The sequence below is a fragment of the Mobula birostris genome, chromosome 11 (assembly GCF_030028105.1).
Source record: "Mobula birostris isolate sMobBir1 chromosome 11, sMobBir1.hap1, whole genome shotgun sequence".
Classification (NCBI taxonomy): domain Eukaryota; kingdom Metazoa; phylum Chordata; class Chondrichthyes; order Myliobatiformes; family Myliobatidae; genus Mobula; species Mobula birostris.
In genome coordinates, this window is record NC_092380.1 from 12,967,689 (window position 1) to 12,995,547 (window position 27,859).

At 43.1% G+C, this 27,859-nt stretch overlaps 1 protein-coding gene across 1 annotated transcript; it reads right to left on the minus strand.

Moving 5' to 3' along the window:
* Positions 1 to 220: 220 nt before the first annotated feature.
* LOC140204831 (apoptosis regulator BAX-like) lies at positions 221 to 20,896 on the minus strand. The gene is made up of 6 exons (XM_072271668.1): positions 20,749 to 20,896; positions 16,169 to 16,217; positions 13,628 to 13,795; positions 13,018 to 13,153; positions 4,669 to 4,773; positions 221 to 621 (listed from the first exon to the last, which is right to left on the minus strand). The coding sequence occupies exons 1-6, from the start codon at positions 20,843 to 20,845 to the stop codon at positions 526 to 528; spliced, it is 651 nt and encodes a 216-aa protein (XP_072127769.1). The 5' UTR covers positions 20,846 to 20,896; the 3' UTR covers positions 221 to 525.
* Positions 20,897 to 27,859: the final 6,963 nt, after the last annotated feature.

The following is a 27,859-nucleotide window of genomic DNA, read 5'->3' on the forward strand; positions in this document are numbered from 1 at the left end:
AAATTATTGCTAATCAATGCTTAGAGTGTGAACTGCCCCTGCGCACTTCCGTGTCAGACGCCACTCCACCAGTGACTTTGCCAGAGGTCTCCACACAGAGACTAGATGGAAAGAAGAATTGCAAGTGGCTGCAAAATGTTGGAGAGCTGGCAGCTACATAACTGATTCGCTGACAAGTCCACCCAACTTTCCCAATTATCCCCCCACCCACCCACCCCAGCTAAAGCAAGTGCAGTTTAGATTCTCACAATACTGATAGAATACCTATTAGGCCGCACTAAAAAAAATGCTTGCTCAACAGTGGGTTGGAACTTGGAGAAAACACATGGAGCTTTGTCACAGGGTTTCCTTAAGACAAAAAAAAAAGAGGAGCACTTCCTCATCTGGTGACAAGAAACAAGTCTAATTTTCTGGAATCTGCCCGGCAGGCTAGCCGATGATCCGTGGCAGCTTGAGGTCATTAAGCAGTGTGCAGTCATGCCAGCACACTTTCCTCTACTACTCCCCTGGACTCCACACGCTGCTTTAGGAAGATTTCCATCGTACCACAGCCAAAGTGGTGAGGACTCCCAGGCCAAAGATGGCAGCAGCTTGCCAGGTGGGGGTGCCCAGCAGCGCTTCCTGTGAAAGGAAAATATGTTACATTAAACCACCTATACATGCATCACACTGTCCACATTCTCAAGCACCCTGTAACACTGGAAAACAAAGATTTGCTTCCTGAGTACTTTTGGGTGAATCTTATGGATTTTGGGCTGTTGATCGTGAAAATTACCATAAAATTTCCCTATCACACACTTTTTCTTTAAATCACCTATATTTAATTTCATAACTCAAGAAGATTAAAATGTTAATATAAGCTGCAAAGTATTCTATCTTGCCCAGGCATGCTTAGGCAGGGCAAGTTTTAGAATAGCTATAAATTTCCATGAAGGATTTCAATATTTGAGACAGATGATTTCCAGAATGACTGATGCCAAGATTAAGGAAGACTTTTTTGTTGGTCCACAAATCAACAGGTCATCAATGACAGGTAATTCGAAGAACTTCTAGTGGGTCTGGAGAAAACTGCATGGAAGACATTCACAGATGTTGAAAATTTTCTTGGCAACTACAGATCTCTACAAATCTCTGGTGAGACCACACTTAAGAGTATTGTGTTCAGTTCTGGTCACGTCATTAGAGGAAGGATGTGGAAGCTATGGAGGGGGTGCAGAGGAGATTTATCAGGATGTTGCCTGGATTGGAAAACAAGTCTTATGAGGCAAGGATAGCAGGACTGGGACTTTTCTCTTTGGAGAGTAGAAGGATAACAGGGGACTTGAAAGAGATCTACAACATTATGAGAGGCATAGATAGGGTGGATAGCCAGTACCTGTTTCCCAGGGCACGAATAGCAAACACCAGAGGGCATATGTACAAAGTTAAGGGAGGGAAGTTTAGGGGAGACATCAGGGGTATGTTTTTTTTTTTTTTTATTTACACAGAGGGTTGTGGGTGCCTGGGATAACTTGCCAGGGATGGTGGTGGAGGCTAAAACGTTAGGGGTATTTAAGAGCCTGTTGGACAGGCACATGGATGAAAGAAAAATAGAGGGTTACAGGGTAGTGTGGGCTTAGTACTTTTTTTTTTTAAAAAAGGAATATATGGGTCAGCACAACATCGAGGGCTGAAGGGCCTGTACTGTGCTGTAGTATTCTAGTGTCTACAGAGCACCAAACTATGTGCAGCTGGTTGACGACATGCTTCAAGCATAAAACCATGAAGAGCAACATGTCACTAAAGATTCATTTTCTGCATTCCCACTTAGGCTTTATCCCTGCAAATCTTGGCGCTGTCAGTGACGAGCATGGTGAAAGGTTTCACCAGGACATTGCAGTCATGGAGAAACGGTATCAGGGCAACTGAAATCCATCAATGCTGGGTGATTATTGTTGGACACTTAAGCGAGAAGCCACAGACACTGAGTACGAGTGAAAATCATCAACAAAACACTTTTAGCTGAGCTGAACTACTGCAAAGCATTAGTATCATTATGCAATTAAATGCGTTATATTCAATAAAAGTCAATTCTTTGTTTCTCCAAATTCCTACAAGATACATGTAGTCTGAAATTATATTTATTTGTGTTCAAGTGGTCTATCATAAACAAAAAAAATTGAGGAAGCAAGAATTTCGGAAAAATTAGTTGCCAGTGTAAACTAGACTAAATGATAATATGTAAATGCCAATTCATTTGTCAGCATATATGAGGAAATGCAAACACCAGAGAAAACTCATACAGCCACTGGGAGAACAATAGTCGTAACCCATGAAGGAGACAAAGAGAATAGACAGAACCAAGAAATGAGATTCTGCCAAGGGAAGAATAGAAGCTACAGTTTAAAACAAGTAAAATGAAAAATTAATCTCTGGCTTGAAGGCATAAAGCAACACATTCTACACCCTGCACAGAATTCTCACATTGAAAAAAATTCTACCCTCTCTTTAAAATCTTTTACACCCTTGCTTGATTTCTCATCCAGTTATAGCCTGAACTTCAATAGGGTGATTATCAGCATCAAGCAATTTGCAAACTGAGAAAGACAGTACTCAGGTACAGACCAAGGCAGCTGGCCTCTCTTGCAAGGAAGGGACTGAGCACAACATTGGAAACCCTAGCTATTGGTTTACCAATTTGGAGCAGTGTCCACAATTTACGTCCCCTTACTTACTGCTTGTTATGCCTCTGGCATTTAAGGCAACAATGAAGGTCCTCCATCTTTGGTGATGTTCAGAGCTTCCTTCATCGTGTCAGTAGCTTCCTCTCGATTTTCACTGCTGTCAGTCATGCAAGTCCCGGGTGGAGACTCAGGAATACCGTCGCACTCAGATGTACGGTTCTTCATTGCTGTTTCTGTAACAGTTTTGTTTTACCAGTCAGGGTTGTTAGCCCTGAGCTGAACCCTCAAACCTGGGGGCGGGCAGTGGACCATTCTTAGCCTGCCCTCTACCCTTTGACCTGTTTGGCATGGGTGACCCTACCAAGAGCCAAAGCACAAGGCCCTGTCTCCAGCCAATATAGCTGTCCGGGTCATTGGGGCACACAAGCCTCCAAGCCACGACAAGGTTGTGGTCCTCTTGGAGGATATTTAAGGATACACCTACCTTGGAAGCAGCATAGTGAAGGTTCATTGGGCTGGGACATCTGTTATGGAAGCTGAGGGGCAAGTTATACCTGGCAGAGGAAAAGCTCGCTGAAGCACAAGTTTGTGAGGAAATCTTAACAGGCATTTCACCTGACTGGGGGCGGGGGGGGGGGAGGGTTAATGAAAGTCTATGGCAGGGGTGGCCAACCTTTTACATTCCATGCATCAATTTTTTCACGAGTTCTATATTAACATATTTTTACAAGAATTGAATGAGGGTACAAGAGTTGTATGGCGCATCTGATCTCGTGAATGAGAAAACTGACGCATGGAATGTAAAAGGTTGGCCATCTCTGGTCTATGGGGCACAAGTTCAAGATAACAGACTGAGTCCTTTAAGGATGAAATGAGCGTCAATTTCTTTTGAGAATATTTTGATTCTCTACCCCAGGGGGGTATGAATGTCAACTATAAGGGAATCAGGGGTTAAGGGAATAGGGCCAAAGATCTGATTGACCTCAATTTTTTTGAATGACAGTACAGGAGCAAGGGGTTGAATGGAGCACTCCCGTTTTCTTATCCTATGGGCTTATTGTGAAGAGCAGGGGAAGGGTGCTGCAACCACCACTACGTAATCAGTCCTTCTCTCCAGAGAAACAGGTAGGAAACTTTGTCACATGGTGTGAGCAGAATTATCTGCAGCTTAATGTGAAAAAGACCAAGGAGCTGGTGGTAGACCTGAGGAGAGCTAATGTACCGGTGACCCCTGTTTCCATCCAGGGGGTCAGTGTGGACATGGTGGAAGATTACAAATACCTGGGGATATGAATTGACAATAAACTGGACTGGTCAAAGAACACTGAGGCTGTCTACAAGAAGGGTCAGAGCCGTCTCTATTTCCTGAGGAGACTGAGGTCCTTTAACATCTGCCGGATGATGCTGAGGGTGTTCTACGAGTCTGTGGTGGCCAGTGCGATCATGTTTGCTGTTGTGTGCTGGGGCAGCAGGCTGAGGGTGGCCGACACCAACAGAATCAACAAACTCATTCATAAGGCCAGTGATGTTGTGGGGATGGAACTGGACTCTCTGACGGTGGTGTCTGAAAAGAGGATGCTGTCCAAGTTGCATGCCATCTTGGACAATGTCTCCCATCCACTACATAATGTACTGGGTGGGCACAGGAGTACATTCAGCCAGAGGCTCATTCCACCGAGATGCAACACAGAGCGTCATAGGAAGCCATTCCTGCCTGTGGCCATCAAACTTTACAACTCCTCCCTTGGAGGGTCAGACACCCTGAACCAATAGGCTGGTCCTGGACTTATTTCCTGGCATAATTTACATATTATTATTTAATTATTTAAGGTTTTATATTGCTATATTTATACTCTGTTCTTGGTTGGTGCAACTGTAATGAAACCAAATTTCCCTCAGGATCAATAAAGTGTGACTATGACTAGTCACACTCCAACATTGAAGAAAGCTTCCACTCTACCTTTTATCCAGGCACTTTTAAAGCAAGAGGAACCAAAGTACTCACCCAACCCCCAAGGTCACGAATCCAACGTAGAATGTGCTCCTGGATGTATTCCATAGTCCAACTGATTATAGTCTGGATCATGTCTGGAATCTTCTGGCACAGGGCCTAGAAGTGACAGATTATTGATTGGACACATGCCTTAAAGGGACACGGAGTAACCAGAGACTAATCTTTCTATTATGAGATAAAGAAATTGAAAATATATCACTGCAACAAACTGGGACACAAGTTGCAATTTTTTTTTTAAATTAAAGAAAATATCAACTGGTACATGACCGAAGACCCAATACAAACCCTTGTCCTGAGAATTAAGTAGGACACAGGTGGGAAGAGGAACTAATAGGAATATCAAGATCTCAAGGAAACATAATCTGGATTATGTCAAGATAATTTCATTGCTGGGAGATTCTCAGTTGAAAGGAACAGTTAAGGCGGGTGCTGTTTAAAATTGAGCTGCATCTGAATTTCTTCTATCAGTGGGAATCTGAAGAATTCTCTACCCTGCAGGGTTGTGGCAGCTATATCATTAGAGGTACATAAAATGGAGGTAAATACATTGTTGAAAGATTTAAGAATGGAGAGCTTATGGAGAATTGGCACCTTGGGTTGAAATTCTAAATTGGAAAAAGGCCAGTTTTAATGGTATCAGAAAGGATCTGCCACGCATAGTTTGTGATAGGTTGTTTTCAGGCAAAGGTGTGTTTGGTGAGTAGGAAGCATTCAAAAGTGAAATTGATGACAGAGTTTTATGTTCCTGTCAGAATACAAGGCAAGGATAACAGGGTTAGGGAAACTTAGTTTTCAAGAGAGTTAAGCAGCAGGCAAATAGAAGGTATAGGCAAGTAGGAACAAATGAGGTACTTAAAGAACCCCAAGGGGTTCTACAGATTATATTAAGAGCAAAAGGATTGCAAGGGACAAAATTGGTCCTCGAAGATCAGAGTAGTCAGCTGTCCATTGAGACGAAAGAGATGGGGGAGATCTTAAATGGATGTTTTGCATCTGTATTTACTCAGGAGATGGATACAAAGTCTACGGAAGCAAGGCAAAGCAACAGTGAGGTCATGGACTGTATACAGATTATAGAGGAGGCATTTACTGTTGAGATAAATTCTCAGATCCTGATAAGATGTTCCCATCGACCTTGTTGGGGGCTAGTGCAGAAATTGCAGGGACTCTATCAGATAGTTAAACTGTCCTTAATGTGTGAGGTGCAGGAGGTTTAGAGGATAGCTAATGTTGTTCTGTTGTTTAAGAAAGGCTCTAAAAATAAAATGGAAATTGTAGGCAGCTGAGCTTAACAATAGTAGTGGGCAAGTTATTGGAAGGTATTCTAAGGGATATACAGGTAGTTGGATAGATAGGGATTGATTAGGGATAGTCAACATGGCTTTGTGTCTGGTAGGTGGTGTCTAACCAATCTTATAGTTTTGAGGAAGTACTAGGAAAGTTGAAGGCAAGACAGTAGACATTGTCTACATAGACTTTAGCAAGGCCTTTGACAAGATCCCGCATGGGAGGTTGATCGAGAAAGTTCAGGTGCTTAGCAATCAGGATGAAGAAATAAATTGAATTAGATATTAGCATCGTGGAAAAAGCCAGAAAGTGGTAGTAGGTGGTTGCCTCTCTGACTGGAGGCCTGTGACAAATAGTGTGCCACAGGGATCGGTGCTAGGTCCATTGTCATTTACCATCTATATCAACGATCTAGGTGGTAACATAATAAAATGGAATAGCAAATTTATGGATGACACCAAGATTGGGGGCGAAGTGGACAGCAAGTACAGTGATCCTAGCTTGCAGTGGGATCTGGAACAGCTGAAAAAATGGACTAACAATTGCAGATGAAATTTAATGTAGTCAGGTGTGAGGTGTCACACTTTGGAAGGACAAACCAGGGTAGGACTTGCACAGTGAACGGTAGGGCACTGAGGAGTGCAGTAGAACAGAGGTATGGGAATACAGATCCATAATTTCTTGAAAGTGGTATCGCAAGTAGGTAGGGTCTTAAAGAGAACTTCTGGCATATTGGCCGTCATAAATTAAAGTATGAATACAGGAGATGGGATGTTATATTGAAGTTGTATTAGATGTCGATGAGGCCTAATTTGAGTATTGTGTGCAGTTCTGGTCAACTACCTATAGGAAAGATATCAATAAGATTGAAAGAGTGCAGAGGAAATTTACAAAGATGTTGGCAAGACTTGAGAAACCAAGTTGTAGGGAAAGGTTGAAAAGGTGAGGACTTGATTCCCTAGAGCTAGAAGAATGAGGAGACATTTGATAGAGGCATACAAAATTATGAGGGCTGTAGATGGTTAATGCAAACAATCTTTCTCCACAGAGGTTGGGTGAGACTAGAACTAGAGGCCATGGGTTAAGGGCGAAATGTTTAGAAACTTAGAGGGTGATAAGAGCATGGAACAAGATGCCAGCACAAGTGGTGGATTCGAGTTCTATTTCAACATTTAAGGGAAATTTGGATAGGAACAGGAGCCTCAGGACTCACACCACCAGGTTCAAAAACAGTTACTACCCCTCAACCATCAGGCTCTTAACAAAAGGGGATAACTACAGTCATTTAAGGACTCATTATATTATATTGTTATGTTATGACTCACTGTAGAGCTCTTAATGATAGTTGAGTCAGGGGATATGGGGAGAAGGCAGGAACGGGGTACTGATTGTGGGTGATCAGCCATGATCACGGTGAATGGCGGTGCTGGCTCGAAGGGCTGAGTGGCCTACTCCTGCACCTATTGTCTATTGTTATGTCATGCTCGTTATTTATTGCTATTCATTTATATCTGTATTTGCAGTTTGTTTACTGTTAACAGTTCCTGACATTTACTGTTACCGTGCAATAGATTTGCTAAGTATGCTCGCAGAAAAAGAATCTTAGGGCTGTATGTGCTGACACATGTACCTTGATAATAAATGTTACATTAAACTTTGATGGGAGGGTTAGGGAGGGCTACGGTCCAGGTGCAGGTCAATGGAACCAGGCAAATTAATAGTTTGGCACAGACTAGATGGGCCAATAGATCTGTTTTTGTGCTGAAGTGTTCTATGACTGGGAATTAAGATCTAGCTAAATCAACAACATTCATAGTGAATGAAGGAGTCTGGTGGTCTATATTTGTACCTTCCATATGGGAGGTCATTTGTAGCAGAGGTGGAAAGACCAGTCACAGATTCATCTAACCCAGCATTATCATCCCTATGGCACTGATGCAGGATCTAAGCAGCATTGGACATTTTATATCTTCTGGGTGGTAGGGTGGAGAAATGTTTCCAAAGGAGGCAAGGCCTCTGCTAGCCAGTGGATCACTCTTGGGCAAGGTGTAGCACCTGCTTATTCCCCCCGTCAGGGTCACATGAAGTCATGGCAGCAGGTGGTGGATGGTCGTATGAGCAGTTGGTGCACATCACAAGTCCTGGTTATGTGACATGGATGTCAGGCAGACAATCTCTGAAGAGTATTGATAATGGCTGGGGTCACCTGTCTTGTAAAAACACTGACCAGAAGACAGCAGTAGCAAACCACTTCTGTAGAAAAATTTGCCAAGAACAATGGTCAGGAAAAGACCATGATCACCCACATCATGTGACATAACACAAAGAACAAACAATATTTTCTGGCTGCACTTAAGTTTAGTTATGGAAATGCTGGGTATGAGACTGATCTGGCCAGCAATCAGAAAATTGTCATTAACTTTTTATTTGCAGTGAAGGCAGACCTAGGCAACCACCAACATCTTGGATAATGTACAGGAATTGGGAGGAACAGATCATGATGATGTGACCAAATTCCTGAGGAACTGGTGTAGGGGGCAGGGTTTCAGATTTCAGGATCATTGGGACCTCTTCTGGGGCAGGTGGGACCTGTACAAGAGAGACAGGTTACACTTGAACTACAAGAGGACCAATATCCTTTCAGGGAGGTTTGTTAGTGCTATCGGGGAGGCTTTAAACTAGATTTGCTGGGGGATGGGAACCAGAGTGCCAGAGCTGACAGTGTGGCTGGGGTGAAAATAAATGATGTTAAAAGTTCAAGCAAAGCTGCAAATAGAAAGGTTGTGAGTGGTGGTAAAAATCTTCCGAGGTGTACATATTTCAGTGCTAGGAGTATTGCGGGGAAGGCGGACGAGTTGAGGGCGTGGATTGACACGTGGAATTATGACGTTATAGCAATTAGTGAAACTTGGCTACAGCAGGGGCAGGACTGGCAGCTTAATATTCCACGGTTCCAATGTCTTAGAAGTGATAAGAGGCAGAGGAATGAAAGGTGGGGGGCGGGGGCAGCATTGCTTGTCAGGGAAAATGTTACAGCAGTGCTCAGGCAGGACAGATTAGAGGGCTTGTCTACTGAGTCCTTATGGGTGGAGCTGAGAAAGAGGAAAGGTATGGCCACATTAGCGGGGTTGTATTATAGACCACCCAATAGTCAGCGAGAATTGGAGGAGCAAATCTGCAGAGAGATAGCAGGCAACTGCAGGAAACAAAGTTGTGGTGGTAGGGGATTTTAATTTTCCATATATTGATTGGGACTCCCATACTGTTAGGGGTCTAGATAGTTTAGAGTTTGTAAAATGTGTTCAGGAAAGTTTTCCAAATCAGAGGTACCAACTAGAGGGGATGCAATATTGGATCTCCTGTTAGGAGACGAGTTAGGACAAGTGTCAGAAGAGTGTGTAGGGGAGCACTTTGGTTCCAGTGATCATAACACCATTAGTTTCAACTTGATCATGGACAAGGATAGATCTGGTCCTAGGGTTGAGGTTCTGAACTGGAAGAAGGCCAAGTCTGAAGAAATGAGAAAGGATCTAAAAAGCGTGGATTGGGACAGGTTGTTCTCTGGCAAGGATGTGATCGGTAAGTGGGAAGCCTTCAAAGGAGAAATTTTGAGAGTGCAGAGCTTGTATGTTCCTGTCAGGATTAAAGGCAAAGTGAATCGGAATAAGGAACCTTGGTTCTCAAGGGATATTGCAACTCTGATTAAAAAAAAGGAGAGAGAGTTGTATGACATGTATAGGAAACAGGGAGTAAATAAGGTGCTTGAGGAGTATAAAAAGCGCAAGAAAATATTTAAGAAAGAAATCAGGAGGGCTAAAAGACATGAGGTTGCCTTGGCAGTCAAAGTGAAGGATAATCCAAAGAGCTTTTACAGGTATATTAAGAGTAAAAGGATTGTAAGGGATAAAATTGGTCCTCTTGAAGATCAGAGTGGTCGGCTATGTGCGGAACCAAAAGAAATGGGGGAGATCTTAAATGGGTTTTTTGCGTCTGTATTTACTAAGGAAACTAGCATGAAGTCTATGGAATTAAGGGAAACAAGTAGTGAGATCATAGAAACTGTACAGATGGAAAAGGAGGAGGTGCTTGCTATCTTGAGGCAAATTAAAGTGGATAAATCCCCAGGACCTGACAGGGTATTCCCTTGGACCTTGAAGGAGACTAATGTTGAAATTGCAGGGGCCCTGGCAGATATATTTAAAATGTCGGTGTCTATGGGTGAGGTGCTGGAGGATTACAGAGTGGTTCATGTTGTTCTGTTGTTTAAAAAAGGATCGAAAAGTAATCCGGGAAATTATAGTCTGGTAAGTTTGACGTCAGTAGTGGGTAAGTTATTGGAGGGAGTACTAAGAGACAGAATCTACAAGCATTTGGATAGACAGGGACTTATTAGGGAGAGTCAACATGGCTGTGTGCTTGGTAGGTCATGTTTGACCAATCTATTGGAGTTTTTCGAGGAAGTTACCAGGAAAGTGGATGAAGGGAAGGCAGTGGATGTTGTCTACATGGACTTCAGTAAGGCCTTTGACAAGGTCCCGCATGGGAGGTTAGTTAGGAAAATTCAGTCGCTAGGTATACATGGAGAGGTGGTAAATTGGATTAGACATTGGCTCAATGGAAGAAGCCAAAGAGTGGTAGTAGAGAATTGCTTCTCAGAGTGGAGGCCTGTGACTAGTGGTGTGCCACAGGGATCAGTGCTGGGTCCATTGTTATTTGTCATCTATATCAATGATCTGGATGATAATGTGGTAAATTGGATCAGCAAATTTGCTGATGATACAAAGATTGGAGGTGTAGTGGACAGTGAGGAAGGTTTTCAGAGCCTGCAGAGGGACTTGGACCAGCTGGAAAAATGGGCTGAAAAATAGCAGATGGAGCTTAATACAGACAAGTGTGAGGTATTGCACTTTGGAAGGACAAACCAAGGTAGGACATACAGAGTAAATGGTAAGGCACTGAGGAGTACAGTGGAACAGAGGGATCTGGGAATACAGATACAAAATTCCCTAAAAGTGGCGTCACAGGTAGATAGGGTCGTAAAGAGAGCTTTTGGTACATTGGCCTTTATTAATCAAAGTATTGAGTATAAGAGCTGGGATGTTATGATGAGGTTGTATAAGGCATTGGTGTTGGTGAGGCCCAATATGGACTATTGTGTTCAGTTTTGGTCACCAAGTTACAGGACGGATATTAATAAGGTTGAAAGAGTGCAGAGAAGGTTTACAAGGATGTTGCCGGGACTTGAGAAACTCAGTTACAGAGAAAGGTTGAATAGGTTAGGACTTTATTCCCTGGAGCGTAGAAGAATGAGGGGAGATTTGATAGAGGTATATAACATTATGATGGGTATAGATAGAGTGAATGCAAGCAGGCTTTTTCCACTAAGGCAAGGGGAGAAAAAAAAAACCAAAGGACATGGGTTAAGGGTGAGGGGGGAAAAGTTTAAAGGGAACATTAGAGGAGGCTTCTTCACACAGAGAGTGGTGGGAGTATGGAATGAGCTGCCAGATGAGGTGGTAAATGCGGGTTCTTTTTTAACACTTAAGAATAAATTGGACAGACACATGGATGGGAGGTGTATGGAGGGATATGGTCCGTGTGCAGGTCAGTGGGACTAAGCAGAAAAAAGCCAAGAAGGGCCAAAAGGCCTGTTTCTGTGCTGTAGTTTTTCTAATTACATTCAGAGACAACAACACTACACAGAGCTGGTGAAAGATGACTCAGTAAGTACTAATTTAGAATTGTTGGATTATCAGAAACGGAGCGAAAATTCAAAGTCTGGGGATCAAAGGTTAAAATTTGCCTCCAGTCCCACAGCTTCCTATTTTCAAAAAAAAATAAATGATAACTGCTCGAAACAAACAGGTTAGGGAACAACTGTGTGAGGAAAGCAGAGTTAACATCTCGGGTTGATGAGAAAATTTAGAAATCAAACATACATTAGTTGTAAAGAAGGGCAAAGGTGGAGGAAATGGAAAGAATGCCTATGATAGCAAGGTGAGCGAAAGACAATGACAGAGGTGGTGATGGCTCCGCTGCTGACTGAGAAAGGTTGGTGAGGACTTAGATTACCTGTGACAATATGTCTGGATGAGGCAAAGACAAAGAGGAGAACACAAAAAAAGAACATAAATCAGTCTCATACCCAGAATTTCCGTAACTAAAAGACAGGCTTCCACTACTTAACTTTTCTCATGTCATTAAGCTCAAACCAATCATTGATCCATGTGGTTAAGAGCTGTGTGTCATCAGCAAATCCAAACCATTTCTCCACTATTACTGTTCCATGGAAAGTGCACTAGCAGCTTGCATTGTGCCTCAGAGGACTGCAGTCAGAAGATTAACTTCTCTATTAGCAATGGCTATGAAATAACTTGTCATCTTTCTCTCTACTAATGCATGGAACTATGTGAGGAAACAGATTTCCAACTCTTCTATCAAACCTTCTTCAAAGGCTTTCAAAACCTCCCCTTCCAAACACTTAATCTGTCTTCACCAACATCACTCCATTGTTTCAAATTCACGTTTCCCTCACTCAAGTAAGCCCACTCTTAAAATTTGATAGATTTGCCCAAGTGTCCCTTTAAACAGGACCAATGGAGGATCTCAGTCGAAAACATCAACTGTTTACTCTTTTCCATAGATACTGCCAGGCCTGCTGAGTTCTTGCGCACGATGCTTTGGATTTCTGGAATCTGCAGATTTTCTTGTGTTTCCCACTGAACTATTTTAGACTGCAGAACTTTTCTCCTTCTCTAACTTATGGACCTGCCCTTACACAAGATTATCATTTCTGCCCCCTCATCCCTCTACACCGGGGGTTAATCATTCTGCATCACTCAAAAATTCAGATGCAAGTTAGAAACATTCCTTTCCTTCCACAGGTAACCTGTTACTTTCTTTCCCCGGGAGCTACTACTCGATCAAGAAGTTGGTGAATGCATGGATGACATCAAGACTATCTACCAATGCAGCAATCTCACTGCCAATAGCAGAATAATCGACATTCAAGTTAACAGGCACATTGCCCACACCCACAGTAACCATTCATACCTTCACAACAAGTTTGCAGGCAAAGTAAAAGAGTGTCACCACTCTCCCCCAGTTGATGACTCCATCAGCAAACTGTTCCTTGGCTACTTTGATAAATGTCTCCTTTGGACACTTGGCACTAATACCATCGATCATCCTGTGTGCAGCAGAAAGTGCAAATTACTTGGTTTACTTGTATTACCATTACACTTACAAGGATTCAGGGTGCAGAGAATTGAAATTAGGAAATGCATAAGGAATGATCAGGAGATAAGTTTGACAATCATAGGTACCTCATCACATGGTACCAGACCATCCAGGTACTGATGTTTACGCCAAAGCTGGCTTTCAGTTGACAGGTTGATGGTGTCAACTTGTGCCAGTTTGCCACAAGGTCATTGTGGGCCAGCAAATAAAGCATTCCTGGACTTTCACACCAAACCACTCCCAACTGATCACTTTCCCCAAGTGTTTTGTAATGGAAAGTCAGGTGATGAGAGCAAGGATGTCTCATGGGTCGGGATTGGGCAGAAGTGAACCCAAACTGGCCAGTGGTGAGATGAAGCATACAGTAGTAACAGAGCTAAGGACCCCATCTTTGGACAGGGACATTTCTTGGACTGCACCTCACTTTTGCAATTCTCTGTTGCCATCAAGCTCGTCCCCAATCTGTCTCAGGCAGACGGCAAGGCGTTTCACATCGGGATTATGCAGTTCCTCCTCTCGACCACCAAGCTCAGCTGCAGTTAAATGCAGCTCACAACCATCAACTCCTCTATTTGCTCGATCCACGATGAATCTGAAATTTAAATATCTCATTACTTTCTCAGAAGCAATAAAGCAGGAGGAACCTACCGTTCCTCCACCTTCTTTAGTATTAATTACCCACTTTCCCTGTTCAGCTAAGTGTGCACAGTGCCTCGGATCCCACAATTCTTTTTGATTGGTCAAGGGTTCCCTTACCCTGCAGGCCACAGATCTATACTGAACCCATGATAAAGTTTAAGGGAAAGGGGATTCTCAAGATTCCTGTAAAATAATAGATCCAGTACTGACTATGTCTGTGACTGCAGTGTGTTTGAATAATGTCTTACAGCTGCTTTCTTTGGAGAAGATAAGGGTTAAGGTTCACCCAGATCAACATGAGATGTCGCTGGGCTTTTCACACCTTTTGATTTTGACAAAAAGCAATACCTGATGGAAATTAGACAGAACATTCCTTTCTTAATCAAAGCATAAATTTGACGGATGTTCTTATCTTTGTAATTAATTTGTGGCTCCAGCAAACCAGGTAGGACATTCTTTTCTTTAATTAAGGTGGCTGGAGTGTCTAACAAATTGATTGTTCTTTTGTATCAATAGTCCATTGACTTGACCAGAATAGTTATCAAACTGATTGTTCTTTTGTATCAGTGGCCTTATAACTTCTGACAACTCTGACATCCGGCAGTGAACTTGTAGAACCACCCGGGAGGTAAGAAAGGTTCTTTCCCTGACGTTGGGTCCAAGTTCACTCGCTGGCTGAGCTCGAAGAAATAAACGGGTGGAAATATAAGTAATGATCTTTTTGTGCTGACGTTATTTGATCTAGCGAAGTTACGTTTACACCCACGCCACATCCGTCTTCTTTGCATATGTTCAATCAGAATCAGGTTTAATATCACCTGCATAGAACACAGAAATCTACAGCACATTACAGGTCCTTCTGCCCACAATGTTGTGCTGACCATGTAACCTACTCTAGGAACTGCCGAGAATTACCCTACCACACAGCCCTCTATTTTCTAAGCTCCATGCACCCATCCAAGTCGCCGGCAGTGCATTTCACGCACCCACCACTGGTTGTGTCACAAAAATTGTTAACTTTATGGCAGTGGTACAATGAAATACATGACAAATAGAGTAAAAAATCTGAATTACATTAAGTCTATTAAATAATAATAATAATGGCTTCGTCTAAGTAGATAATGGATGGACCCGGTAATAATTTCTCTCCGGGGCACAGACCTGGGTGATGAATATGGAGATCCTGGGCTGCCCAGGCATCAAGATCCCCCTCTCGGCCTCATGGATGTGGTCCAAAGGAATGCAAGCAGTACATTTGGCATCAGCTTGGCTGCAGGAGCTGACATGATATGTCATCGTACTGCCTTAGGGGCTCCACTCCGGATTTGTGTAGGGTTTACTCCTTAGCCTTCTCTTCTCCCGAAGATACCCACAAGGCAGTGGGATCCGTCACCCTGGATAGGGGCCCATACCGGGTACTGTCAGCCGGAGCCAGCTGAGCCCGGGACTCGTGTAAGGCAGGGTCGTCACGCCCTGTAGTAGTGACATATGGAGCCACTACCCACTACCTTCAAGTCTATTAAATATTTAACTTAAAATGAGTGCAATAAAAAGTAGGAAGGCAGTGCTCATAGGTTCAATGTTCATTTAGATTTCGGATGGCAGAGGGGAAGAAGCTGTTCCGGAACCATAGCGTGCGGCTTCAGGCTTCTGTACCTCCTCCCTGATGGTAGCGATGAGAAGAGGACATGTCCCGGGTGGTAGGGGTCCTTAATGATGGCCACTGCCTCCCAAAAGTATCACTCCTTGAAGATGTCTTGGATACTACGGAGACCGGTATCCATGGTGGAGCTGACTAATTTTACAAGTTTCTGCATCTCACTTCGATCTTGTGCAGTAGTACCCCCATACCAGACAGTCAGAATGCTCTCCACTGTACTGTACATTTATAGACATCTTTGTTGACGAACTAAATCTCCTCAAACTCCGAATGAAATATAACCGCTGTCTTGCTTTCATTATAGTTGCATCAATATGTTGCATTCAGGTTAGGCCCTCAGAGATATTGACAACCAGGAACTTGAAATTGCTCACTCTCTCCACCCCGACAAATGCAGCCAAGTTGTTTTGCATTTTCAGAACCTTCCATTCTCATTACCCTATACAGACACCCTTCAATGCTTTCTAACCAGCAAATCAGACACCTACTGCAGGTGACGCCAGATATTCCATAGATCTTTTACCCACGGAGAAACAGTTGGCCAGTTCTTGGTTCCTAACATGGCCCAAAACTGGGAATTTGCACCACACATCTGAGCACAAAGACACATCAATTCTGACCTTGCAGTGACTGTTATGAAGCAATCAAAAAAAATCTGACACTTACTCACGTAAAAGTGTTTTCCCTGTATGCATAATTTGCTCACTAATTTGATCTATATAAAAAAAAAGAGAGAAACAAAGTTAGATCACCTTGTTTGAATATAGTCACCTATAAATACAGAGGCCCAGCTGCAGGATATCACACACTGTCGGTCATTGTTAATATACAGCACAACTTTCACTCCCAGCAAGTGAAAGAATTCAACAGAAATAAAAACCATTAAACTGGGGAAGAGATGTTCCATATTTTGAAAAATTAAATTAGGTAGGAAAAGGACCAACAGCAAATTAGGGGATGGAACAAAAAAAAGATTGAGACAGGAAGCAGCAACTTCCATTTCACTCCTATGTTCATCCTTTACACCTTCTCTAAACAAATCAGCTGCTATCAAAAGCTTTCACTGTCTTCTCTCAGTGGCATCGTGCTATATACAGATGCCCTTCAATGCTTTCTAACCAGTATTTTATGTATAGAGTGATACAGTGTCAAGCTGGCCCTTCGAGACACGCCGACCAATTCACCTACCCGGCAGGTCTTTGGACAATGGGAGGAAACCAGAGCAGCCAGAAGAAATCCACACATTCCACAAGGAGGATGCACAGAGAATCTGTTCAGAACGGCAGCGGAACAGAACTCTGGAAATGCCCTAAATTGTAATAGTGTTGTGCTCAACTCCTACGCTACCATGGTGCCCAACTTTGACAAGCCCGGACCCTCTTCTCTGCAACTTAAAACTTACTCAACTTTTAAAAAAATATTCTAAATAAAGGTTATCAAAAAAGTTAGTTTTCTTCCTCTACAGGTGCTGCCTGTGCCACTGAGCTTTTCCAGTCAGTCACATGCAGTGTTTCGGGCTGAGCAGGCCCTCCATAGATGCTGCCTGACTTGCTGAATCCCTGTAGCATATTTATTTAAACGAGATACAGTGCCGAACAGGCCTTTCGAGCCACGCTGCACAGCAATCCCCAGATATAATCCTAGCCTAATCACGGGACAATTTACAATGACCAATTAAACTACCAACAGGAAACAGGAGCCCTCAGAAGAAACCCACGTGGTCACAGGGCGAACATACAAACTCCTTCTAGACAGCAGCGGGAATTGCGTGGGTCTAGGAAGGGAACCAGTACCGTTCAGGCAGCTATAGGCAACCAGCAGCCTGCTGAAACACTTTTTTTTTAAAAAAAGTGAGAAATGAAAGCTTAAGAGTATTATTTTCTTCTGACCTCTACCTCCAGCCTCATCCTATCACCAGCAGACATGCTGTTCAGCTCTCTAGATCCAAAACTCCATAAAAGCCTCCATAAACTTCTCACCCATTCAAGAGATTACTCTGATCAGACTTCCACAAAAATCTTTTTCCAGCTTGATATAAAGTCTCTACCTTTAGCTTGTCAGCTTTTTGAAGTTGTGCTTTGAATCAAATGTTCCAAGGCTTTGTGTTAAACACAGCTTGTTGAGATAAGGTGCAATTACTTTGCACTATTACCGTATTAGCTAACCATCCTTAAATTGCACTAGGAAGCACTTATTGAAAGCACACACTCACAGGGAATAGCAGAACAGTGATCAGTGTCTGAAGCAATTTAATCTTACTTTGTCAAAGAGAGCCTTATTTTGTTGCTGCAGATAATGTAACATGAAGAGCTAAATAAAGCCATGGACACATAACAGCAAGATTAAAAGTGAGAATGGGTGTGTTGTTCCAGGACTCAGGGTAGCAATCAGTTTGTGATAGGAAACCAAGCCACATAAAGATTAGCTTTGTTTGTCACGTGTACAGCAAATCGTGAAGTGAAGTGCACCATTGTGTCAAATCAATAAAAGATTGAGCTGGAGAGCCCACAATTGTCGCCATACCTCCAGTGACAACATAGCATGCTCAAAACTCACTAACCTAACCATGTCTTTTTTAGACATGGGAAGAAATTGGAGCACCTGATCTTATACTGCATGACAAAGCACGTGCCTGGCAGAACCCAAGGTACAGAGGTTCAGAACATAAGTCAAGAACACAGCAGATTTGCAGGTGCACAGTGACACCAAACTGCAGCTTCGGAGGGAACTCTTGTCTTTAATCTAGTACCTGACATGCGTTCAACCCCAAACAGAAAAGCAATTTCTTCACCAGACAAAAGCACAATTAGGTCCACCACCACATATGCTGTCCAACAGAGATGTTTAACATTAATTTTAAGCCACGGTGGCAGGTCAGGCTTTGGCACAAACAGACCGACCTGACACAGCTATTAACATCAATGTTGTTGCCTTATTTGTAAGAGCTACCTGATCTGTTGAGCACATTCTTAAATATAATGTTCAGCAGAAACTGACCAATGAGCGAGCATTTTGCTGAGGTTTGCTGGGTGCATTCAGATTAACTGCACAGAATTTATTTGCACAATTTTATTCACAGTGAAAGATGGTGGAACGAGGCTGTGATAAGACACTGTCAGTGTTTTATTGAACTTGATCTATAACACAGATTGTAGTTATTGCCATTTCCAGTAAACCCACACCAATTAATTCATCCAGTTAAATATTGTGAACAACACAAGGGTCCCAAAATGAGACATGATCATCTAGACCAGCAACAAATCAGGGAAAATACTTTGAACACGTTGTGTTGGCCTTCATTAGTTGGTGGACTGAGATCAAAAGCCACCGGGTAATGTTGCAACTCTCTGATTGGACCACATTTGTGTTCAGTAATTTCAGGAAAGATGCAGAAGTGTTTTATCAGGATGCTTAAACACGAGGAATTCTGCAGATGCTGGAAATTCAAGCAACACACATCAAAGTTGCTGGTGAACACAGCAGGCCAGGCAGCATCTCTAGGAAAAGGTACAGTCCGACGGTTCTCGGCCCGAAATGTTGACAGTACCTCTTCCTAGAGACGCTGCCTGGCCTGCTGCGTTCACCAGCAACTTTGATGTGTGTTGCTTATCAGGATGCTGCCTGGATTGGAGAGCATGCCTTATGACAGGGGTGCCCAATCTTTTACATTCCATGCGTCAATTTTTTCACGCACAAGTTCTATATTAACATATTTCTGCAAGAATTGAATGGAGGTACAGGAGTTGTATGGCGCATCTGAACTCAGGAGTGAAAAAAATTGACTTATGGAATGTAAAAGGTTGGCCACCCCTGCCTTATGAGGAAAGGTTGAACAAGCTAGGTCTTTTCTCTTTGGAACAAAGGAGGACGAGATGTTACTTGATAGAAGTGAATAAGATAAGAAGCACTGACAGAGTGGTCAGCCAGTGCCTTATGCCCAGGGCAAGAATGGCTAATATGCAAGGTCATACTTTTATGGTGATAGGGGCGGGGGGGGGGGGGGGGGGGGGGAGAGAAAGTCTTTTTTTTTCTTTTACCCAGAGCATGGTAAATTGTCAGGGTGGTGGTAGAGGCAGATACATTAGGGAGATTTTAAGAAACTCTTGGATTGTTATATGGATGAAATAAATATGGAAGGCTATACAGGGGGAAAGGGTTAGGTTGAAGTTGGGGCCGGTTCGAAGGTCAGCAGATCACGGTCTAAGGGGCCCATACTATACCATACTGTTCTATGGTCGAAAACAGCTGGAGTTCCACACACAAACACAAGCCCAGGACGAGTATAAACTATTTTAAACCGCAATTATTATAAATCTAACAGTTTAGTTAAGTTTACAAAAACTGCACTGTATCTCCCAGTAAACACAGCTGTAAAGAACAAACAGCGTACACAATCAAAATGAAATAGATTTCATGTGCAATGATGTCCAAGAGAACGTTCAATACGAAACCAGTCATTTTAGCAAAGGAAGCGAGAAGCACAACTCTCGAAGTATAACAGGTCAAAAGTTCCCTCAGCCTCGGTAGAAAAAGCAAACAGCCCTGACTGCCCTTTAGCAACCCACGATGCAACATCAATGCTAGATCTTGGCCCCTCCAACCTGATTAAGGAGCCGGGAAATTGGACTTTTATGGCCAACACGGCAAGAAGATAGCGCCTCCATCTCCCCAGCAGCTGAAGGACCACGGGCATGACTTCCGAACTCAAGGAACCTGCCCGCAAGCAGTATACGCACAAAGCCCAGCGGCAAGCTGACAGCCAACATCCAAGCAAGGGAGACAGGGCCTACAACACACACTACCGAGCACCACCACCCTCCGGTCCCCTAAAAGTGACAAACCAGGTTAACCTAGAGCGGAGCTCCCGCCGCCCGCCAACTTCTTCAGCAGCCGCCATCTCCGATGCAAAGGAGACCAACCTCTCCCTTCTCTACAAAACCCCGGGCAACGAAATAGACCTCACTCTGTATCCATGGAATCTGACCTGCCGAGGATTCCCAGCATTTTTTTTTAAACTTCAATTTTCCAGCGTTCCGATAAAACGGCGAGCTCATCACATCTAAGGACTAGAATAGGCCTCTCCGCCCACGCCCCAAGCAACGGTTCAGGCCTCTTTCACCACCCACCTCAGCCTCAGTAACGGGATGGGCCTCCCCCTCCGAGCGGAGGGGAGAGGCCTCCCCCAACACACCAGGCAATCGCAAGAGGCCTCCCCGGGAGCCCGGCCCGCTCGGATTGCTCCTCACCCATTGCCACCCGCCCGGGCGCGGTCCTGCCACTCGGTCTCTGTTTCTGACTCTCGGCATCACCGCAGCCACAATCACCGCCGCCAACTTCCGCCATCGCGCACACAGCCGCCACCCGAAGCTCTGCAGCCCGGCGCTCCCAGGGTTGCTAAGGCGCAACACGCATGCGTGAGCCCGCCCATCGGGCTGACCACCGCTAATTAATATTCATAAGGCGGGCGGTCCTCCGCCCAACGTCCAATCACGGAACGCTTCGCCTGACTGAAGAAGACTTCTGACTTTAGTCTTCAAACTCCGGACTAGCCCAAAAACGGAGTTGTCCTGTCCCGATCAATATTATGATAAATGATATTTTTTTTCTTCTAAAGTTGATCCTGACATTTCCAAGTCCTTGTATGCTGATGATGGGGGCTGTATGGGAAAAAAAGGGCAGGAATCTAAATTTTGTAAATGATAAGGTTCAGGCTGCTCACTCCATTTTTCCACTTCCTGTACAGGGGAGTTTAAATTTGCAGTAGCAAAAAAAAAACTCGGTTTATTCGTTTTAGTAAACGGATCTTAGACGGTCTGGACAGACGACGGAACAAGTGTCGGTGATTAGGTTCCTGGTATGTGGATGGATGTGAAGTTTGACAGCATCATGCCAACAAAATACTTGGGAGATGTTTGACTGTCCTTGATGTGCTACGGTGTTTGGTGGGTTATGAGTGGGGGATTAATAGAGAACGTATGATTATCTTGTAGCAGTCTTACATTATGGCTTTTAAAATCGGGGATGCACTGCTTCCTGAATGCGTGTGGGTGTATCTAATGGATTGTGGGCGGCTGCTCACGAAAATCACCATGAATTTTCACTATCACACAAAGAGTCGTCTATATTTGTTATTTACATTCATAATTCAAGTCAATTAAAATGTTGCTCATAATGTAAACTGAAAAGATTTCTGTCTTGTCCAGGCATGTCTGGGCATGCTTAGGCAGAGCGGGACAGGTTTTTGAAAGGTTGTAAAAGCATCACACACACACCGTTGCGTTTACGTGTATATCGGTTTGTGATCACGTTGATGCGCATGCTCTACGCGCATAACATATTGAGTGTATCTTCAGGATTATTTGTGATAGCAAATTGTCTCGCCGATGTTACAACAGCCGCGATTCTTTCTGACGTGTGTACGAAAGACGGAGCATGGTTCCTCGTATCAAGCGCTCTTCTTTGGGTGTGAAATTTGCGACTAAGACAAAGCCTGGGGTCCTCACGTACTGTGCGACTGCGCTGTCGAGCTTTGAGCTTGGCTGAGAGCTACTCGGAAGTCAGTGCCGATAATATGGCGAGAGCAGTGGGATCATGTGACAGAGTACGACTTCTGCCTGACCAGTACGTCTGGTTTCTCCACTAAAAACAATGTATCTACTGAATACCCAATCGCCCTTCAGCCCTGAGACCTGTTCTTCCCTAGTACCGAGGCCACCAGGGACATGGAGTCTAGAGGAGGCAGAAGAAGATGCCATGATGCTCAAGCCGGGAATGAAAAGGACACTGATACTGGTATAGATTTTGAACACTTTATGTCCAGTGAGCCTCATCTGATAACTCAGTCTGAGTTAAATGCCTGGTTAGCGACTTGGGTTTGTCAAAGGCAAAAGCAGAATTACTAGGTTCAGTAAGACGGCAAGGATGGAATTTGCTGTCACCAGGCACAAAAATTTCAATGTTTGAAACAGGTGTTTCGCAGAATGACTGATGCCCAGATTAAGGAAGGCATTTTTGTTGGTCCACAAATCAGACACGTCATCAGTGACAGGCAGTGTGAAGAACTTCTAGTGGGACTGGAGAAAATCACATGGAAGGCATTCGAGGATGTTATTAAAAATTTTCTTGGCAACTACAGAGTACCAAACTACGTGCAGCTGGTTGGCAACATGCTTCAAGCATACAAAAGCATGAAGTGCAAAATTTCACTAAAGATTCATTTCCTGCATTCCCATTTCGACTTTGTCCCTGCAGATATTGGCACTGTCAGTGACGGGCATGGGGAAAGGTTTCACCAGGACATCACAGTCATGGAGAAACAGAATCAGGGCAACTGGAATCCATCAATGCTGGTTGATTACTGTTTTACTCTTAAGCAAGAAGCCTCAGACACTGAGTATAAATGAAAATCATCAACAAAACATTTTCAGCTCAGTTAAACTATTACAATGCATCAGCACCGTTGTGCAATTAAACACATTAGATTCAAAAAAAATAATGCTTCGTTTCTCCAAATTCCTATGTGATACAAGCAGCCTGAAATTATGTTTAGCTGCAAGCAGTCTATCATAAGGAAAATAAAATTCTGAGGAAGCGACACTTTTGGAAAAAAATAGCTGCTTTTTGTCTGTGTTGTGGAGCTTTGGGTCTGCTCCCGTTACTGCTCTGCAGGTGATGCCAATGTACTTGCGAAGATTGCAGATGGCTTAGAATTATTGGTGGTCATGAGGATAATCATTCAATTAAGAATATGTTGAAAGATTTTTGGGAACATAAAGATAGCAAATTTTGAAGCATTATTCCTCCCTGGTGATTTCTTTCACCTAGGATGGATTTGACTGTTTGGAGAGGCAGTCAGAATGTGCCTGGTGTGTATCTGAATAGGTAGTATGACCCTATATATGCATAATCAATATTATGGAATGGTACCGGTGTTTACTGATGGCTCTGAAGACCCAGTGTCTCACAATGCCAGTGTTGCAGTCTATGTCCCAGGATTTCAGCTGTCAATTAGAAAATGGTTATAGTCACTCTGAGGTGGCTTCCTTAACTCATTTGTTTTGGTCCTGTCCTCATTTGGAAAAATTCTGGAAAGATATTTTTGATATAATATCAATAGTTTTGCATTTTGATTTACAACCCCATCCTATTACGGCAATTTTTGGTTTGCTGATGATAGAACATAGATTTTTATCCTCTTCAGTCTGTCAGATGATCGCATTTGTTACTTTAATGGCCAGAAGATCCATTTTATTGAACTGGAAGGAGATCAACCCTCCTACCACATTTCAATGGTTTTCCCAAACTATATCATGTTTAAATTTAGAAAAAAATCGGAAGTGACATTTTTGATCCTTCGGTTAAATTTGAAGAGACTTGGAAACCATTTATTCAACATTTTCATATGATGTACTTTGACCTTTCCAAATCCTTTTTAACTTAAAATATATGAATAGAGGAGCGGAGTTGGCGACATTACTGAACGTGTTTGATTTAAGATATTGGTCTAGCCTTGTTCCATTTGCTTTTTTTTGGGTTTAGTATTTAGTTTCTTTTTTTTTGTTTTTTTGGGGGGGATGGTTTTCTTTTATTTCTTTTTTCTCTATGATTAATTATATTAAGAGTTTGGAAATCTATTATACCTGTATTATTTGAAACCTTTTTTGTACATGCTTATCAACAATAAGATTATTCCAATCTCTCTGTATCAATATTGTTATTCTGTTTATAATTTTGGAAAATTAGTAAAAAGATTTAAAAAGAAAGAAAGAAAGAAAATAGTTATCTAATAAACTTTCAGTTTATACTATTGAAATTATGGCAATACTTCTGGCATTGCAGCAGATAGAGGATTATAGTCTACCTGTGTAGTTGTGTGTTCTGATTCCTCTCTGTATTATGTAGTCTTATGGTGAGTGTGTCCAGTCATCATCCAGACGTTTTGTAGGAAGTTAGACAAACATTATAGTGGCTGCTGTATTTAGGAGTGGTTTTTTTTGTGTGGATCCCAGCTCATGCAGGGGTGGAAGGAAATGAAGTAGTTGATAGGCTAGCTAACAATCTATGAAGGTCAGTGCTTCTGATACTGATATTCCACTAAGTAGGGTGTTTGGGGTGTCCAGGGAGTGGTAGCACCTCTGGTGAAGGGGCTTGTCGTGTCCATTCCAGGGCAGCTGAGTCACCTTTGGTCCCCGCTGGACACTGAGCTCTCACCTGTGGCTCCGAGTTGCTGTTTGCATGAGACAGCAGTAACACCCCGGTACATCGCTTCGACAGGCTGGCTGAACCAGGTGAGGGTAGCTGGCGGCCTCGTACCCCATTGAGATAGGGACATACCATTCCGAGCATGCAAAATCAGCTCCAGTGGACTGGGTGGATGAGATCCAACGGCCAGGAAGGTGGTACTGCGACACTCCATGGAGAGCGAAGGGCATGACAAGGCACAGAAGACGTCATGGTCATCCACTGTAACCGAGGAAGATCTCAGTTTGCTTGTTCATACCACTGGATTCTGAGGTTTAGAGAGAGTGGATATGCCCAGTGTAACTTTAAAAAAACTCACACACAGGTTTCTTGTTATCATTGGACACAATGGACAACCACAGATTCCACTAAATTGGGTGGGGGGGGGCAAAGGATTAATTAAGAACCATGTTCTCTCAATCTGATGAGGACTGTGGGTTACACAATTGAAGAGGAGACATTTATATGTAATTAGAAAAAAAGGTTACTTTGGAGGAGAGAAATGACCAGAAGGGAAGAAGTTATAATTACTCGGCTTAGACTTGGCCATATAGGTTTAAATGCCACATTGTTTAGACTTGCTAAACGTACTTCAGGTGAATATAGACAGTGCCAACTTGCAGGAACAGTCTCACATGTGTTGCTGGAATGTAGGGCACATGAGTGGGAGAGTAAGTCGATGCTGGGAAGCAATATTGTTATTTTGGATAGTTTGGTGGGGTATGGACAAGAAGCAAGAGAGAAGCATAAGCAGGTGTTTAAATTCTTGAAAATTGTTAAGTTCTTGAAAATTTAATACAATTTAAGTCAATAGCATTGGGCACTTATATATTTATTTAATTAGTTGATATTATTATAGGAATTTATTTTTCCTCAGCTCAAGCTGGTAAAGCCTGAAGTACGGACATAGCCAAGTACACTCATTTCTCAATTGCTAGTAACTTTTGGATTATGCTAGTAGTGTTTAGTATTGTGGCTTTCTGAAGATTTCCATATATATTGCTGAGTAGCCCTAATTGTTTAATGAGCATTGTGTAGTGTCTTTGGGATGATACCAGTTGTCGATATTACTATTGGGACAATGTATACCCTGTTCATGTTCCAAAGTCTTTCAATTTCTTCTTTTAAATCAGCATATTTCTGGAGTTTTTTTTCACTTAATGATTTCTATAAATTGTGTATGTATTTGGAATGGCTATATCTATTAAGTAAGTTGTTCTTGCTTGTTTATCCTGTAAGAAGGAGGGTGCCCACCTGATGATCCCGATGATGTACCGACCCTCCCTCCTTGTCATCACTCCAAACCCACTGCCAACATCGAGAGTGCCAACTTACCATAGGGATTGAAACATCAAGTCCAGGTAGCTCTCCTGATCTACTGGACGGTTATTATGGATCATCCTATCTGAAATAACAGATCAGTCGTAATATAATTTCTGATATTCTGACTCTAAAACTGGATCAGGCATTTATTTATAGTAAGGTATGATTTATGTTATGAGTTTGTATTTTAAAGCAAGATTTCGATGAATGGGATTTGCCACTTGATTGTGCCTGTGTAAGAAATCAGGTTGAGTTAAACTGCTGCAGGATCCTGTAATGTGTTGGATTATTCCTGGTTTCTCTTGGCATTTTCTGCATTTATCATCTTAAATTTGTTGGACTTTTATTCTGTATTTTTGTTCTTTTTTTTGTGTTAACCACCTGGTCCTGTATTGCCATGAGGAACCCCCTCTGTTTTTGGGAAGTGGTCTCCAACTCTGATCCAGGTGTTTGACGCTTCCTTGTCCAAATCTAGTCTGCTCAGATCATGGGGCTGCCTTCCATCAATGCTCATGCTCTTTCATTGGTTAACTTTTTCTTCAATAGTGATACTTTCTTCATTTTTCTGGGTTGTATCTCATTTAAGTTTAGTGGCTTGTACTTCTGATCAGAGTTGTATGTGCTTCTCTAGAGAGCCGAATCCTGTTTCTGTTGATGAAAATATATCCTTAGAAGTTCCATTTGACTTGCGTAAATTTTTTGAAGTGTGTTATTCCTCTTCCTCCTTCTGTCCTAGGCAGCGCCCGGCAGAACTTGGGCACCGTTCTCGATGCTTTCCTCTGGCTCTTGGGGGAGCTGTAACTCTTGACTGCTCCCTGCGCTGTTCCTCCTCTTGTCCTCAGGAGGCGCTTGCTGTCCATCCCCTTAAGTCAGAAGTCTTCTTCTCCGACGGTTGGTAGACCGACTGAAACGGTGCACTACCGCCACCTGCTGTACTGCGGAGAGACAGATGGACAGACAGGGAGAGAAAGCCGGGAGGTGGCGGGAAGAGAGTGAGATATTATGAATAGAAAGTGTCCCTGTTCATCCCCAGCAGTTGCTTAGCAGACGACTCTCTGATCTACGGGTGTTCCCGGGGGGGGGGGACACGCTGAGGCAAACGTCGGGTGCAGCTGGAAGATCATCAACTTGGTGCAAGTCCTTTGGCCTTCCCGAAACCTGTCGGTCTTCTATCACAGTGAGATCTCCGCAAGGGGAGTGCTGCCGAAGGCACGATCCAGGCCGCTCAGTGCAGCAGGACCTCAGTCGGGGGTCTTTCTGCTACCACACCTGGAGAGCCTGAATAGGGAAGGGAAGCCGCTCAAACATTGAAATGGTATATCATCCCTGAGGGGCCCACATGAGTAGCAACGGTGTATTTAATATTTGAGTGATATTGTAAATTTATTGTTTGATTAAACATTCTTGCTCGTTTCAATCCTCATTGCGGCGTATACAGGTATGTACAAATACGCGAATTGTTACGTCATCGCGCTACCGCACGATACGTGCCCGCCTCGCTTGAAGGAAACCCGTTCACATTTCGGACTCTCGTGTCTTCCTTTCAAGTTAATTTAATGCTTTGAAGTTACAAAAACATAACAGTGCTATGCTTTAAAATAAGTTAGCACCATTGAATGTATTTACCACATGACACAATGAATGTAAAACGTTTTTTTACTGTGTTTATTCTTTTGCATATATTTCGTTTGCATTGCTTTATTTACCGAGGCTGCGAAAAGTATAGGCAGATTCCATGGAGGACAGACTGGCTTCTGTGGTGTGCTGAGATGTGTTCACAGCTCTCTGAAGTTT